This window comes from Gadus macrocephalus, chromosome 12 (assembly GCF_031168955.1).
Source record: "Gadus macrocephalus chromosome 12, ASM3116895v1".
NCBI lineage: Eukaryota > Metazoa > Chordata > Actinopteri > Gadiformes > Gadidae > Gadus > Gadus macrocephalus.
This window is the reverse complement of record NC_082393.1, coordinates 27,305,172-27,321,416: the sequence shown is the minus strand read 5'-3', so window position 1 is coordinate 27,321,416 and position 16,245 is coordinate 27,305,172. Positions and strand designations below refer to the sequence as shown.

The following is a 16,245-nucleotide window of genomic DNA, read 5'->3' as shown; positions in this document are numbered from 1 at the left end:
TGAAGACTTGCGTTCCTCTGTTGATTCGGTGGTTATCCGTCGCGTCGAAACAGGAGAACAAATATTTTACGATCTGTGGGGGCGTCTCATGCCCTAGACAACGCAACATGATAGTCATTCAACATTCAATTATTGTGGCGTTTAAGTTAGTGATCATTCTGTGGCCGTGCATCATTCTTATCGCTGTCTTTTATATGCTTGTGGCCTGCAGAACAAGTTGGGCATGCATACCAGGAGTATCAGGTCGTGTTTAAATATATCGTATGAGATGCAAGCCATTTGTAGACTAAGAGGAAACTCCCTTGTAACTCTTCTTTATATGCCCCCCACGCCCAGTTTGCATTTAGCCCGAGACCATCAGTCCGGAGGAACGGGAGTCGGAACAGAGCTTACGGCGGGTTGCATCAGTCCGTCGGGCCCCACCCCCCTGACGAGGAAACGCAAGCCTACTTTTGGCTGTCGACGTCCAGGCTCTGCTTCCTCTGGGCTAGGGTTAGTGGTTTACGTTTGCCACCAATCACCCCTTCAGATCCCTTTGACATTCGACACTTTCCTTACCTCACTTATTTGTTCCTGGATCCTCGGACGCCAGCCTTCCGAGTTGCACTTTTGATGTGATTTCCGTTTTCGGAGCATTAACAGCGGTCGTCTTTGTGATTGTGTCATGAAATTGGCTAGTCGTTGTTTAGGTTATGTTTAGTTGATGCAAGTCACTGAATCTGAAGCAATCTGGGAAAGTTTCTGCCTTTGGATCGACGATAAAACAAACGAAACGTGGTTCAAAGCATTTTTATTGCATTTTTTGTAGAAAACAATACAAAATTCTGTAGCAACAGTCAAATGTTGCTTCGAGTGAACTGCAATCATTCGCATGGTACAGTAAAGTGCTTATTTCGAATCAAAATGTTATTCCTATTCAGAGGATGTATTTACATTATCTTTAAGTGATTTATGGGCTCTGGGTCGATCAGATCACATCCAAAAAGGAAAAGGAGAAATATTCATTGGACCTCTGCTTGTCCGACTCAAATGTCAGAACAATTTATCGCTGTTGGTAAGCCTTTGGGCTACATTCAAATTGTGGAGGTCATAATTGACCGTTTTGTTATAAAAAAAAAAAGTATATATAAACACGTATGAGCTGAATGGATAATGTTACCCTCTACTCAATAAAAGGCAGTCCAAAGTTACTGCAAATTACCGCCAAGTAGAAATGGTCAAGACCAACAAAAACTCCCATAACCAAAAAAGGATATCGGAGTATGGCTGACTAGTGTGCATTTCTGAGAATCAGAAACCTGAAAATGTAGATAGAAACTTTTCAATCAAGGGAAGAGAAAGGCAGAAATACTGAATAGTGTGGGTATACCCATAGATTACCTTAATCACCCTAACGCATTTTCTTTAGAGAAATATTGGTTGCAAAGTACTGCGACTGCAAACACAAATTCAAGTAAGTCTTACTATAAGACATAACACCCCGTAATGATGCACAAAGACCCCCCCCCCCCCCCCCAAAGTATTACAATCAGTGTCCTGTTATCAGCACAATGGGTCCAGTGACACCACAACAGAACCGCACACAGCAGGGCTGCCACATACAAGGACAGACGGGTTCCATGTATCCCAGGTGGGCCATAGGGTTAGGGCCCATCTCAGCCTGACGGCTCCTCTTTGGTGGCTGACCACAGCGTCTGGCAACCCCATGACACGAGTCGGAAAGAATCAACCTTATTCTGAACAAACTGATGGCCAACATGTTGGCATACAAGAAGATACAACAAAAGAAGGATATAAAAATAAAATCAAAAGCCTTCCCTGGGCATGCGGCGCTCCGGAAGGCCTCAACCCGCTCGTTCCCTCGGACCCCAGAACTCAGACCTTTCAGAAACCAAACGCAAAAAAATAAAATATTTTGAAGAAGAGTAAAGAACTCGTGTCCGACCTGACCATGGACAGCACCTGCACGAGAAACACCATGGAGACAAAGCATCACGGCCACCCCAAAGGAGGGTGGCAGCAAGTCTCTAAACATGAAAAACAAAAGTAAGCTTATCAATACAGCTCTACAACCTTGGAAGACTTCGTACTTTTGGATTTTCCTGGAATGTCTTTCCATTTTAATTTAGTTATACCAACAAAAATATATAACCTCATATCCTATTAATTTAACAATTTGCGGTGAAGCTGTATCCATGGCATAAACAAAAGGCTTGAGATGCGCCAACGTCAGAAAGGACAAACGGCTAAACCCCGGAAAGAGACCCTGAAAACAGCTTCCCTCCTGCCTCTAGTGGGGGTCTGAAGCACAGCTATACTGACTGGTTTGTGGAGAGGAGAATACAAAGAAGAATCAAACAGGCAGACATCACCTGCAGTTACGCAACAACTGGAGAGGAAGAAAAACAAAGCGAGGTAATCGGTCGGCCATCGCACAAGGAGTCTTGTTTATGGCAACGTATCAAAACATGGACACTTAAGGAATTCCAGAGAAGTAAAACTGCTTGGTGGTTTAGTACGTGACAGAGTGGCTGCTGGTAGTTGGACTGCACTGCCTGGTTCAGCAGTGCATCGAGGCTGGCTGGACAGACGGACCCCCCCAGACCGCTTTGAACCCTCAACCAGTGACTTCTTCTGCAAGGCTTCATCCATTCATTTAACCAATCGAAGATCAAACAAGTCCACCGATAATCTACCTTAAGCATCAATTATTCACCACCGTCTGTGTGGAAGCCTTCCATGAGCCCCAGTAATCAGGCTCCCAGCAGCCAAATGGGATCAGACTTCAAACCGTCACAACAGAGATGATCGCCACAGCTGGTCATGGGTATGGAACCACTCTGCCCACAGTGCATCAGACCATCGTGCAGTGGGACACGTTCACGCCGTCTTTTCCATACTGCTTCTCGATAAGAAAACTTAAAATAGGTCTTCAACTTTTACATCCAGCCTCGGAAAACTAATTCAGACTTCGCATGGTCAATTAAATGAAAATCACCAAGACTTAACACTTCCAGCGCTAGAATTGAAGTTTGATATGATTAAAGAATAGACTAAGGAGCCAGCCCCCGGCAGACTGCACCAGGCAGGGACAGTGTGGAGTATAGCCCTTCAAGCTCTAACATGGAATCCCTTCTAGACAAAAGAGCCTTCATCTTACATATTGCATATAAGCCTGTACGCATGTGCACTCGGGCCACCTCTGCGTATACATACAGGCTAGAGAACATTCCCGATAACTTAATTCACAGTGGATCCAGTTGTAACATGTGGAAGCAGCACAACAGGTTGTCCTTTGGTGTCTTGGTTGGAAAGAAATTAGTTTAAATTGCTCCTGAAGTGTATGAAAAAAATAAAACCAACTCAAAACACCTCCTTTACTTCAACCCAAACATGGAGCCGGCCTCCACGGCAGGCTGGGCACGCATACCCACAGGTAGAACACGGCTCATGTTATTATAACATGAACCGTGTTCCACCCACAGGTAGAACACGGCTCATGTTATTATAACATGAGCCGTGTTCCACCCACAGGTAGAACCCGGCTCATGTTATTATAACATGAGCCGTGTTAGGTAGAACATGGTTCATGTTATAATAACAGGTAGAACACGGTTCATGTTATAATAACATGGCTCTACCTTGGGCTCGCCCCGGGAGGATGTGCTTTTTTTCTGTGTGCTGCCGAAAAGCAGAAGGCATTTTGAGAAGAGCTAGGGGCAACAGTCCTCATGTACAGCAAGGCCTGAACAGCTAAAGGTACCACAGGGGGGGCTCTTCTGGGGGGGCTCTTCAGGGGGAGGATCATACACCAGGGGTCTTCAGAGGGCGGCGGGCGTCAGGCACAGTCTCCCATGATGACGAGCGGCGCCAGGAGCTGCCGGAGCTCTGCTGCGGAGACGGGCCCTGTCTGGGGCCCGGCCTGGGGCCCGCTGTCCTTCTGCCTGCGGCGCCCCAGTTTGGAGTTGGACGGAGGGAAGAGGGGCATGGAGGAGCCGCTGGCTGTGATGACCAGCGGAACCTCCTGCTGCTCCTCCTCCTCCATGCCATCCTGCTCCGCTAGCTGCCGGTTCACGGCCATGGCCTGGCCGGCGAAGAACGTCAGGCCCCGCGCTCTGCTGGTCCTGACGAGCAGAAGATAAACGGGTCAGAAGATAAAGACGGAATGAGGAGAGAACACAGACGGTGGAATGAGAAGAGAACAGACGGTGGAATGAGAAGAGAACAGACGGTGGAATGAGAAGAGAACAGACGGTGGAATGAGAAGAGAACAGACGGTGGAATGAGGAGAGAACACAGACGGTGGAATGAGGAGAGAACACAGACGGTGGAATGAGGAGAGAACACAGACGGTGGAATGAGAAGAGAACAGACTGGAATGAGAAGAGAACACAGACGGTGGAATGAGGAGAGAACACAGACGGTGAAATGAGAAGAGAACAGACGGTGGAATGAGAAGAGAACACAGACGGTGGAATGAGAAGAGAACAGACGGTGGAATGAGAAGAGAACAGACGGTGGAATGAGAAGAGAACAGACGGTGGAATGAGAAGAGAACACAGACGGTGGAATGAGAAGAGAACAGACGGTGGAATGAGAAGAGAACAGAGACGGTGGAATGAGAAGAGAACAGAGACGGTGGAATGAGAAGAGAACACAGACGGTGGAATGAGAAGAGAACAGACGGTGGAATGAGAAGAGAACAGACGGTGGAATGAGAAGAGAACAGACGGTGGAATGAGAAGAGAACACAGACGGTGGAATGAGAAGAGAACACAGACGGTGGAATGAGAAGAGAACACAGACGGTGGAATGAGAAGAGAACACAGACGGTGGAATGAGAAGAGAACACAGACGGTGGAATGAGAAGAGAACACAGACGGTGGAATGAGAAGAGAACACAGACGGTGGAATGAGAAGAGAACACAGACGGTGGAATGAGAAGAGAACACAGACGGTGGAATGAGAAGAGAACACAGACGGTGGAATGAGAAGAGAACACAGACGGTGGAATGAGAAGAGAACACAGACGGTGGAATGAGAAGAGAACACAGACGGTGGAATGAGAAGAGAACAGAGACGGTGGAATGAGAAGAGAACAGAGACGGTGGAATGAGAAGAGAACAGACGGTGGAATGAGAAGAGAACAGAGACGGTGGAATGAGAAGAGAAGAAGAAATGAGAACACCAATAGATTATTAACGTGAAAAGACCAGACATTTTCTTAGCCAACAAAGATCTTACCTTTGATGCAAGATGGATGTAGGCAGAGTGTCAGAGGCTCCCTGTAAAACCAAGGTCAGGACGTGGTTAGACACTGGCTCCATCCCACCCCCCCCCCCCCCCCGTCAGCGCTCAGAGGACCTACCCCTTGCACCCAGGGGTGCCGCAGCACCTGGCCGGCACTCAGGCGGTTTTTGGCATCCCGCACCAGAAGTTTGGAAATGAGGTCTTTGGCACTTGAAGATATACGAGCCCAGTCTTTCTCAGGAAACGCGTAAATTCCCTCCTGGATGCTCTCAAATAAGGTGTTCTGAAAAACAAATAAACCGCATTGGTGGTTAGGCTACAGTTGGCCTGTTAAGATCAGGTTTAACCCGAGGCGGGGCCTCAGGTCTCAATAGAAAGCCGGACCGGTGGTCGTACCTGACAGGTGTGGCAGGGCTCTCCCAGCTCCCAGCCACATCCACCCCCACAACGCCCCACAAAGGGCGGGTAGCCGCTCAGCATGATGTAGAGGATCACGCCCAGGCTCCACAGGTCACAGCGCTTGTCGTAGATGGTGGCCTCCTCACTGAAGGCCTCCACCACCTCTGGGGCCATGTACTCTGCTGAGCCGCACTGTCACAACACAGAGGAAGAGCGTGAGCCCTGAACAGGCCCAGAAACAACAGCAGCTGACACACGGCCGGGCTGCTGGGCCTCAGAAAGGCCTGCAGGACAACGGTGCCGCTGAGGGACACCGGGACTCTAGCAGCTGATCCCTCATGTGCTCCCAGGGAGAGGAAGGCCCTCAGGCCCTCAGGCCCAGACAAGGCTCCGCCTGTGGAAGCTACACAGTGGTTCTGCAGACTGGGCCGTCAGCTGCAGTTGGAGCCTAGGACCCAGGCAGTTCAACGGGGGGGGGCAGACCACAGTGGAAGGATCTGTTCAGAGCCCCCCTCCCACACAGCAGGCCCAGGCTCCATTATTCATACAGGCTGCAGCGGGTGGCAGGGAGAGTCATGTAAAAGTGACTCATGTAAAAAGTCAATGTAAAAGTATTTTCTCCATTTTACTTCAGGGTTATCCAACAAAAAAAAAAAATCATATTTTCATAAAGGCCTCATGCCGTAAAATGCGTTGCTACACTGCATGTGTATTAGGAACGTATCTAACCATTTCTTAGTAAAAAGGGAAGATATTGTTCCAAATCCATGTTGAATTAAAGTCAAAATGGCGCTTCCTAGTACTGTATTAAATACAACCTTGTTTGGGGTTTAACATCATTAGTATACAAACAATCGTCTGGGGAAGACAATAAAAGTAGCTCAGGGCCTAAAGGCTTCCTTCTGAGAGAGCGAGAGCATGTTTACAGAGAGCAGCTCTGAGCTGAACCTCGTCCACCGGCTCCTCCCACAGCCTTATGCAATACACTTCTGCACTAAAGGAATCTCGACAGACAAAGCCTCCTCTGTCGAAGAGCAAGAAGCCCAACCCCCACGTCTCCACTGTGGCTGGGGGGAGCCACCACAGACCCTCCCCCCCCACACAGAGACAGGTCAAACTGCTCATAAAACCCTTCAACTGCCACCACCGCCCATCATAATACAACCGACCGGGCAGGTTGATAGCGACACGATATCAAGGCAGTGCCTATCTAGGCACCCCCATGTGGTGGTTTGACATAAAGGGGCCGATCCCGATAAACACAAGTCAGTTAGAGATAGCCCGCTATGAATGCCTCCCAAGGTCCCCGATAAGGGCTAAAGAGGCCAGGGCTTTAGATTCTGGTCTTATCAAACAAGAGTTTAACCTCACATGTATATTGGGTGCAGTTACTGCACGGTAAACAACAACAAGTCTGGGCGGCTCCACTTGATGTGTGACGCATGGCCTCAGTAACCCTGGAGACTCTCCCACATCAGACTAGGAGCAGACTAGGACCACCTTCAGCTGCAGCTTCTGATGACATCCAGCAAAAGGCTGCGCTCTGCTGAACCTCCACACCCACAGACCCCCGACCCAAGCATTCCTAGCCCATAAAGCTGAGCCACGTGGACGGTGGGGAGGAGGCCGAGCAGAGCGATCCTCAGCAGGGCTGGACAGCGGAGGGCTGGAATGCAAGGCCAGGGGCCAGAGGGGCAGGGGCCAGGGGGGCAGGGGCCAGGGGGGCAGGGGGGCAGAGATCTCGGCCGAGAAGGATCTGTTCAGAGTGCATGTGATCTCGGCCGAGGAGGATCTGATTAGAGTGCATGTGATCATGGCCACGAAAACAAGAACAGGCGCACGTGCAGGCTCCGGCTGGCCGTTGACTCCTCCCCTTATCCCCTCCTGCTGCTGTAGCCAATCACAGAGCAGTTGCTAGGTAATGGGCACAGGCTACGGCGCTAGAACAAGGCTGCATTCCCTTTGTATAGAGAACACAAAGGGAAGACTTTCACAAGTTTGGCCGGGGCTAGTTGGTGGAGAGAACTATGGCAGAGAGCATGATGAGATGAGATGGTATTATTTTAAACCTCAGTTTGTGGATAGTGCATGTGGAGGGGTCTAGGTATATTTATCTGGTCTTTAATGTTCCAACTTAAGGGTCTTTTACTTCCTCATGAGGACATGGCCTTGTGATGGGGTAAAATGTTCCTTTATAACATATCCGGGTTCTCATGGAATGTTGAACATAGTTTCTGCAGGTTTTGTGGGATGGGTGGAAGTGGTAAATCTCCTAGCCATAACATGAACACAAAGGGACTGACCAGTGACTTTGAAACTCTTCATAGCATTCCATGTTACAAAACCATTTAAGTTTCCCCAACACGATTGGGATCCTGGCAGCTACTAGCTTAGAGGTTGGTGACCATCCAGGGCCTGCACCCTAGAGCTTTAAGTCACCGTATCACCTGCTCCCCATCACCATCCAGGGCCTGCACCCTAGAGCTTTAAGTCACCGTATCACCTGCTCCCCATCACCATCCAGGGCCTGCACCCTAGAGCTTTAAGTCAGCGTATCACCTGCTCCCCATCACCATCCAGGGCCTGCACCCTAGAGCTTTAAGTCACCGTATCACCTGCTCCCCATCCAGGGCTGCACCCTAGAGCTTTAAGTCACCGTATCACCTGCTCCCCATCACCATCCAGGGCCTGCACCCTAGAGCTTTAAGTCACCGTATCACCTGCTCCCCATCCAGGGCTGCACCCTAGAGCTTTAAGTCACCGTATCACCTGCTCCCCATCACCATCCAGGGCCTGCACCCTAGAGCTTTAAGTCACCGTATCACCTGCTCCCCATCACCATCCAGGGCCTGCACCCTAGAGCTTTAAGTCACCGTATCACCTGCTCCCCATCACCATCCAGGGCCTGCACCCTAGAGCTTTAAGTCACCGTATCACCTGCTCCCCATCACCATCCAGGGCCTGCACCCTAGAGCTTTAAGTCACCGTATCACCTGCTCCCCATCACCATCCAGGGCCTGCACCCTAGAGCTTTAAGTCACCGTATCACCTGCTCCCCATCACCCAGAACAACCAGCCAGTTCACCGTTACCCACCTAATTCAGAGGGGTATACAGCCATTCTCTGCCCACCTAATTCACTCAGCCTTTTTCAACCTGTCCTTTCAACAGGATGTTGACATTGGACTGCATCTACCCGGTGCGGTTGATGAGCACATGGGCTGCGATGCACAACCGGCCCATTACAACGCTTATTCTTTGGACTACGTTACTTCAAAGACAACAGGTGTGACGGTTAAGTCCTACACCTGTACTGCTAGACCATGACGCCAATGACAGTATCCAAAAAGCAATCTGCTGTTCACCATGGATGAGGAAACAGAACACCACCTTGAGGCAGGAGTACCATTCCACACTCTTCCTCAGACACTTTCCCTTTAATGTACAAGTTTATTAAAAGGGATGAGTTTATAAAAACCCTAGTGTGAAGTTAGAGCCCAGAAGCTGGATGCGTTAAAGACCATAAGCATGCATACTCACAGGAGTCAGGAGCTCTGGGGTGGAGATGGGCGAGCTGTCGCTGTTCAGCTTGATTCCACTTCCCAGGTCAAAGTCACAGATCTTGACTGGGGAGATCTGGCCATGGCAGAAGCATTAAGGATATTAATGGTTTATATGAATACCATGTCACAGATTAATTAACTGATAGATATTCTTATCCTGATATTGCTGACCATTCCTGAACTTGTGATAATGCGTTTAACTATGGCGCAACAGCCCAGAGCTCACCTTATCAGCGTGCTCACACAGGATGTTCTCTGGCTTCAGGTCCCTGTGGGCCATGCCTGTGAGGAAGGGACGCTGCTGCATTAGACATCAGGTGTTGGCAGCTCTTTATGAATTGGCCTGGTAGTCCTATATGAAAAATAGATTACCTTTGTTATGCAGGAAATCCAGAGCGCTAGCAATGTCCTGCACTACAACGCTGGCTTCCTGCTCACTGAAGTGCCTTCTCTTGTGGATCTGAGCCAGGACAGACCCTTAGAAAGAAAGGAAGCATCCAATTAGTAAGCAGGTTGACCATTGAGGTTTTACTGGTTTCATAAACTCTCCATTGTACTCTTACTGGATCATCCAACAGTCGTAAATAACAAAGTTGTGCAACCATGGGCCATTGCATCCAAGTTTAAAGGCATGCATGAGCACAGGGCCTGATGGGTGTACCAACCTCCTCTCAGCTTCTCAAACACCAGGTAGAATTTGTCTTCCTCTTCAAAGAACTCCACCAGCTCCAGGATGTTTCTTTAAGAAGATAAAGAATAATAAGACATGATGATGGTACAACAACCCTGCACTCCCAGGACGGTTCTGTCCTGGACTGAGACGTGGTGGCAGAGCTTACCGGTGCCCCTGACACTGGTACAGCATCTCGACCTCACGGAACACCCGGCTCCGGCTGTGTCCTGGACGCTTCTCGATGATCTGAGGGAGCAGACATTAATGTTGAGACAAGAGCCTTCTAGGGGGAAAGGGGATCCAGCAGGTCAGTCTTATTGAAGTAGGGCCCTGAGCCCCCCAGATAAATCATCCTGCACCTTTGAAACAAATGCAAAAGTAGGTTTAACCTCCTTTCTGTTCAAACAGACATCAGCCCAGCCCCTCCTCATTAATATATAGTTTGCAAATACATTCTGAACACCTATTGCACTCCAGACCCCAACTTCCTAATTGAAGTGAGATTTTAAGAGGAATTAACCAGCAAATCCAAATCATTGACGACAACAATATATTCCAGATATAGCAGCCGGGTCTAATCCTCTGTGGGTGCTCCACGGCGGGCTTCTAAGAGAGACTGCTGACACCAGGGCAAAGGGCCTGGATTTTCCAGCCCCGGTTATTGTCTGCATGGAAGTGCATGCTTGTTTCTCTTCCTGCTAGCTGGATTACAGCTGCTATTGAAAGCCGCCTGGAGCATAGCACACTGTGTGTCTAGGATTAGTGCAGAGGCGAGGGCCTCTGCCAGCCCAAAGCCTCGCCACTATTCCGCTCTGAGTCAGCAGCACAAGCGGGCCAATCAGCTCCTTCTCCTGGTCCAATAGACGAGGCCCCGCCCTCAGCGGGACAAAAGGCCTACGGGGTAAACAAACTGCCAGCAAAACAGAGCCGACGCAAACATGGACGGAGAACCGCTCCTGTGATACAACACAGTGGACGCGGTGGCTTTGTCCCGCTGCTTTGGCAGTGAGGGGGGGGGGGTTACATTGCAACACTGCGTCCGGAGGGGGAGTAACTCAGTGAGGGGGGGTTACATTGCAACACTGCGTCCGGAGGGGGAGTAACTCAGTGAGGGGGGGGTTACATTGTAACACTGCGTCCGGAGGGGGAGTAACTCAGTGAGGGGGGGTTACATTGCAACACTGCGTCCGGAGGGGGGAGTAACTCAGTGAGGGGGGGTTACATTGCAACACTGCGTCCGGAGGGGGGAGTAACTCAGTGAGGGGGGGTTACATTGTAACACTGCGTCCGGAGGGGGAGTAACTCAGTCAGGGGGGGTTACATTGTAACACTGCGTCCGGAGGGGGAGTAACTCAGTGAGGGGGGGGTTACATTGTAACACTGCGTCCGGAGGGGGAGTAACTCAGTGAGGGGGGGTTACATTGTAACACTGCGTCCGGAGGGGGGAGTAACTCAGTGAGGGGGGGGGGGGTTACATTGTAACACTGCGTCCGGAGGGGGAGTAACTCAGTGAGGGGGGGGTTACATTGTAACACTGCGTCCGGAGGGGGAGTAACTCAGTGAGGGGGGGGTTACATTGTAACACTGCGTCCGGAGGGGGAGTAACTCAGTGAGGGGGGGGGGTTACATTGCAACACTGCGTCCGGAGGGGGGAGTAACTCAGTGAGGGGGGGGTTACATTGTAACACTGCGTCCGGAGGGGGAGTAACTCAGTGAGGGGGGGTTACATTCTAACACTGCGTCCGGAGGGGGAGTAACTCAGTGCCCGTCACGCTGCAGCTCCGGAAATCAATCTGCTCTTTCTAAAAACAAACAAGGGGTTCTGGGAGAAGCTCCCTGCTAGGTCCTCATTTACAACCGAAGACCGACATTTGAATCCCTTTTGTGCACACGGACATCTGGCAAGAACAGGCTCCGCCCCCACCTGACCTCGCCGACCTTGAGCAACCGCCTCTATCCCCCCCTCTCACTTAACCGGCCAATCACAGGGCTCCAGCTATCCATGCCGAAGAAACCAATAACAAATACGGCCCGGGGGGATCACTACCTCCAATTCTTTTAAATATGCCTTTCACACCAAACTCCCACCCTTGAATGACGCTACTGGGGGATATTTAACCATTATTGAAGTGTAAAAGGGACAAACCAATCCCGTTTATGAACAGCCGATCGCCCGGATTAATGGAGAAACATTCCATCAGAAGGCAAACTCCTCCCATTTTTGCGGTCTAGCTAGAGAAAAAAAGTGATTTCTCAATGCCATTCCCTCCCTCAAAACGTGCAGAGGCCAACGTCTTGAAAGTCCCCGCCCCGTACAAAGGAAGGAGAACAACCGTGTAAACACTCAGGGCCCAGCCGGACCCAGAACCCTCCCTTCACACACGGGGGTTGTTTTGGCACAGCTGCCTGTACACAATGTTCCCCTGCTTCAAGCTGCTGTGGCCAATGAGAAAAGAGAAGGGGCGGATACCGGCCTAGAGACACTCGGATTGGAGCAAGCCATGTGACAGGAAGTGTTTGCTAGCAGCAGTGAGACTGCAAAACTGCATGTAGGAGTGGACCAGCAGAGGCGCTCGGTTTTTACAAAACAAAACAAAGCATATGAAACCCCGTCACAGCCGTAAAGACGTCTTTAGAGTGGGAACAAAAGCAATGTTTGTTATACTCTGCAAATGTAGTAAAACCAAGGGCCTACCTTGACTGCATATTCTTTATTGGTGATCAGGTTGATGCAGGTCTGCACCCGTGCATACGCGCCCTCTCCCAGGATCTCTTCCTGGAGCCCGTACACATCTGTGGAGACCGACAACAGATTAGAGTCTGCTTTCTAATCTTCATATGTGCTGCTAAGAAGAACACACTAAATGAAATTCAAGGACAATAACTTGCCCTCAAAGCGCCCGGAGAAACTGTCCGTTGCTCGGCAACGCTTCTTCTTCTTGTTCCTCTTCTTGGCGTCCGGGATGTCGATGGGCTGACTCGAGGGTATGTCTAAACATTGAGAGGGTCGTGTTGCGTTCAGACAAAGGCCAATATCTCTTATGAAAAATGCAGTCTGCTTCCCACACCCTTCCAGTTGGTACACAGTGGACACTGCTGAGCTATGGTGGTTATGTTGAATTGGCACTAGTCATAATTCTCCATATAATACTCACCATTTCTTGGGGGGGAATCGAAATTGAATGATGGATCAAGATGAGAACCATTTTTAGTGAAGTCATCTGACTCAAAGGGATTTTGGCCCTGGAAGATCAGAAAAAGTGTTCGCGATTAAGCAAAAAACTTCTAGGCTTGCACTCTCACCTTAAACTACAATAAACCCGCGGTACATTGCCAAACAACAAGAACTGGCTCACAACAATAACCAAAAGGTATTTTTGGTACAAATATAAATTCGTTTTTAATTAAAATCAAGAATCCAACGTAACCTAGCCAAGCGCTTTCACTAGCGCACATTCCCTCCGGGGCCGTTGTTGCCAATGAAGATTGGGAGACCAACAGAGACATGTATAATATATATATACATCTTGGCTGGCAAAATGTTAGGCATGCGGCGTAACCCTTCTCTCTGGAAATTATTTAACAACCTTGAAAGAGCGATGGAATCCAGTGAGTTCTGTGGTTTTATTTTGCACCATGTTTATGTTCGGCGGACGGCTGCTGCAGTGGGTGAGTGGGTCCAACGGTTCAGGCAGATCGGTGATAACACTGCGCTGGTTCAAGTGCTTTAACCGGGAGCCCTGAAAGACAAAACGGGTGGTTAAGGATCCAGAGTAGACGCATTGGAGTCCCGACGGTGTAGCAGCAGCAGCAGCTAACGCTCAGCTAACGCTCAGCTAACGCTAGTCAGCCGTGGCGCAGCAGACTGATCCACTACACCTCCACCGTGGATATACCAGGTGGTGCAGAGGAAACCCACCTCCACTATGGGTATAACAGGCGGTGCAGTGACTGCGTTACTTTTTTTTAACCTTTAGCTCAAAACACATTGTTTGGTAATGTGTTGACCCGAATGCGACTAAGGGCAAAACAAAGCTGACGTCATCTGAACGGAGGGTTCTTTAAATCCCGTCCTAACGCAACGGCTCGTTGCCTGAACCTTGTCTAACGCTACGGCTCGTTACCTAAACCTTCTTAACTAACAATACGGCTCGATAACTGGACCTTGACTAACGCTACAGTTCGCTACCGAAACCTTTTTAACTAACAATACGGCACGTTATTACGGCTCCTTAGCGATATCCTTTCAGACTCCGATGCAACAGAAGCGACCTTACCCCGTCGGTAGGTTCACAGCTCCAGTGTCGGTGTGTTTTTGACCCACTGCTTCAGAGCCGCAGCTGATGGTGATGGTGGTGGTGGTGACGGGACAGGCCTGATCGTAAGTGCTTGGGGGTGATGGAATAACACACTGCGCCGCTTATTTATAACCTCTTCTTGACTCCGCCCACCCTCCCTGGGCCCGCCCCCAGCCCCTCCCGCTTTGAAAATCAGCAGGAGGCTGAGGTTGACGTAGGTTCTAGAAGGATGTGTGGCTCCTACCATTTTACATCTTATTCTGTACAATAATACGTAACTGGAATACATATTGACCAACTCTGATATTTCAGATATATTTAAACTATAATATTTTATTATAAATACAATAGCCAATACGATTGTTTGGACACTTAACGCGTGAATGTGACTATGACTTTGTGCAATGCACAATTTGAACCTGAAAAAACATCCATGCAATTGGAAGGATATTTAACCTTTCCACATTTTAGTAATCAGTAAGAATATTCTCTCTGTGTCAATACATTGTATTATTTCATGTCAAAAAAGAAAGACAGACTCAATATAGTACAAAAGTATCAACCCTGTAAATGTTATAAAACAAGAGGTGAAAATACATTTGAAAGACTTTCAATTTAAAGATTTTTCGATTTTGTATCATTTTCTATTGACAAGATAACAAAATGAGCTGTAGTTAAACATATTTTTAGTCTATTGTACTGCATAAAGATACTCCATAAAAAAAAGGGACTGTCCCATTTCTGAGTGCGTCAGGAACGTGATTTATCAATACAATCCTTACCATCCATCTCATGCATCTGTTACATTGTCAACATATCAAACAGGGGCATGTCATATGCGTCATCATAGTAGTTGTCTGATCAGGACACATGGGGGTGGGATTGAGTGAATGGTTAGCATCAGTGGTGTGCTACTGGCTGGCGGACGGGCCGCAGGATCACGTTCCACAGGCTGGTTAGGAGGCTGGGGGGGGCTCTCGGAGCAGTGATAATGAAACACAAGTCCTGGAGTAGTGATGTACGAGCATTGTGTTTTGTCACAAGCTTTGTGTTAGCTGGCAGACGCCAAAGCAGAAGGCTTACCACGGGACGAAACCTGCTTCGTCTTCATAGTTTACATTAAAAACACATTCAGACTATAACACTTTCATTTGCTTTACTATATCAACCTGTACCTGTATCTCTCACCCAATGATAAGAATCTGTTATGCAATACCAACCAAGACTAGACCTCAGGGCACCATGCAACGTTTGATCTGCTGTTCGCCAATAATGAACCATTGTTTATCAAGGATATCCTAGTCAAATCCTTGTATGGTTTGTTTTTCCAGAATCAATGTCTTGTGACTCTTTGCTCTCTGCCCCTCCTCCAACCTTCAGCCCATGCTACATAGGCCCGACTGTAGCACATTACGCAACATGGGAGCAGTCTTTCTCCAGCCAAGAGCACATGGTCCAGTTTGGTGCAAAACAAGCCTGCACGCTGACGTGCAGGGGGGTGGGGGGGGGGGTTAGTGTCACTAGGAGTCAAAGGAAAGAAGAGCATGAGGCATCAGTCAACAGGGACATAAACCCTTCCTGGGGTGAGAGTAGACTTCAGCGGGCATGCTACATAAATGAGCCTGGAGGAATACAAAGGGTAGGTATTGCTCCAAAACAGTAAACTAATAATAAAGCTGTAGGAGCCAGCCACATATTGCTGTAGCATTCCACTTGGGACTGTGTCTGCTAGAACCTAAATGTTTATGGCCGTGAGTTTGTGCTTGAACACGATGCAATTATGTGTAAATATTAATGGGTACACTTGATCTGGCCTGGCAAGTAAAGTAAGCATGACAACTTGAAATAGTGTACTCACTGACATGCACTATGTAATAGTATCACATGTTCCGTTACAGTAGTGTCTTCCTTTTAAAGTTGTTAAGGTCAAAGTCACATGGTGGATTTTGTACATCACTGTCCATTCCTGGTAAAGTTACAGTAATGGTTCCTAGAAGACAGCAGTGAAAGTTACACACCCATCCTTTCTGACTAGAGCTCTGATTTGAACGTGTGTGTGCGTG

General features: G+C 48.8%; 1 protein-coding gene across 1 annotated transcript; it reads right to left on the bottom strand.

Annotated features, from left to right (window-relative positions):
* Positions 1-773: 773 nt before the first annotated feature.
* On the bottom strand, positions 774-14,313 carry mknk2b (MAPK interacting serine/threonine kinase 2b). Its single transcript, XM_060067650.1, has 14 exons — positions 14,162-14,313; positions 13,472-13,624; positions 13,040-13,127; positions 12,774-12,875; positions 12,580-12,677; positions 10,051-10,130; positions 9,877-9,950; positions 9,584-9,688; positions 9,438-9,493; positions 9,189-9,284; positions 5,647-5,841; positions 5,369-5,533; positions 5,245-5,285; positions 774-4,124 (listed from the first exon to the last, which is right to left on the bottom strand). Exons 2-14 carry the CDS (start codon positions 13,520-13,522, stop codon positions 3,839-3,841), a joined length of 1,437 nt encoding a protein of 478 aa, XP_059923633.1. The 5' UTR covers positions 13,523-13,624; positions 14,162-14,313; the 3' UTR covers positions 774-3,838.
* Between the last annotated feature and the right edge of the window lie 1,932 nt (positions 14,314-16,245).

Coding starts and splice junctions, on each gene's coding strand:
- mknk2b (XM_060067650.1), bottom strand. CDS start 13,522: ATGGTGCAAAATAAAACCACAGAACTCACTGGATTCCATCGCTCTTTC. Junction 9,494..9,583: donor GGATTTCCTGCATAACAAAG/GTAATCTATTTT, acceptor CCTTCCTCACAG/GCATGGCCCACAGGGACCTG. Junction 5,286..5,368: donor GGCACCCCTGGGTGCAAGGG/GTAGGTCCTCTG, acceptor TTGGTTTTACAG/GGAGCCTCTGACACTCTGCC.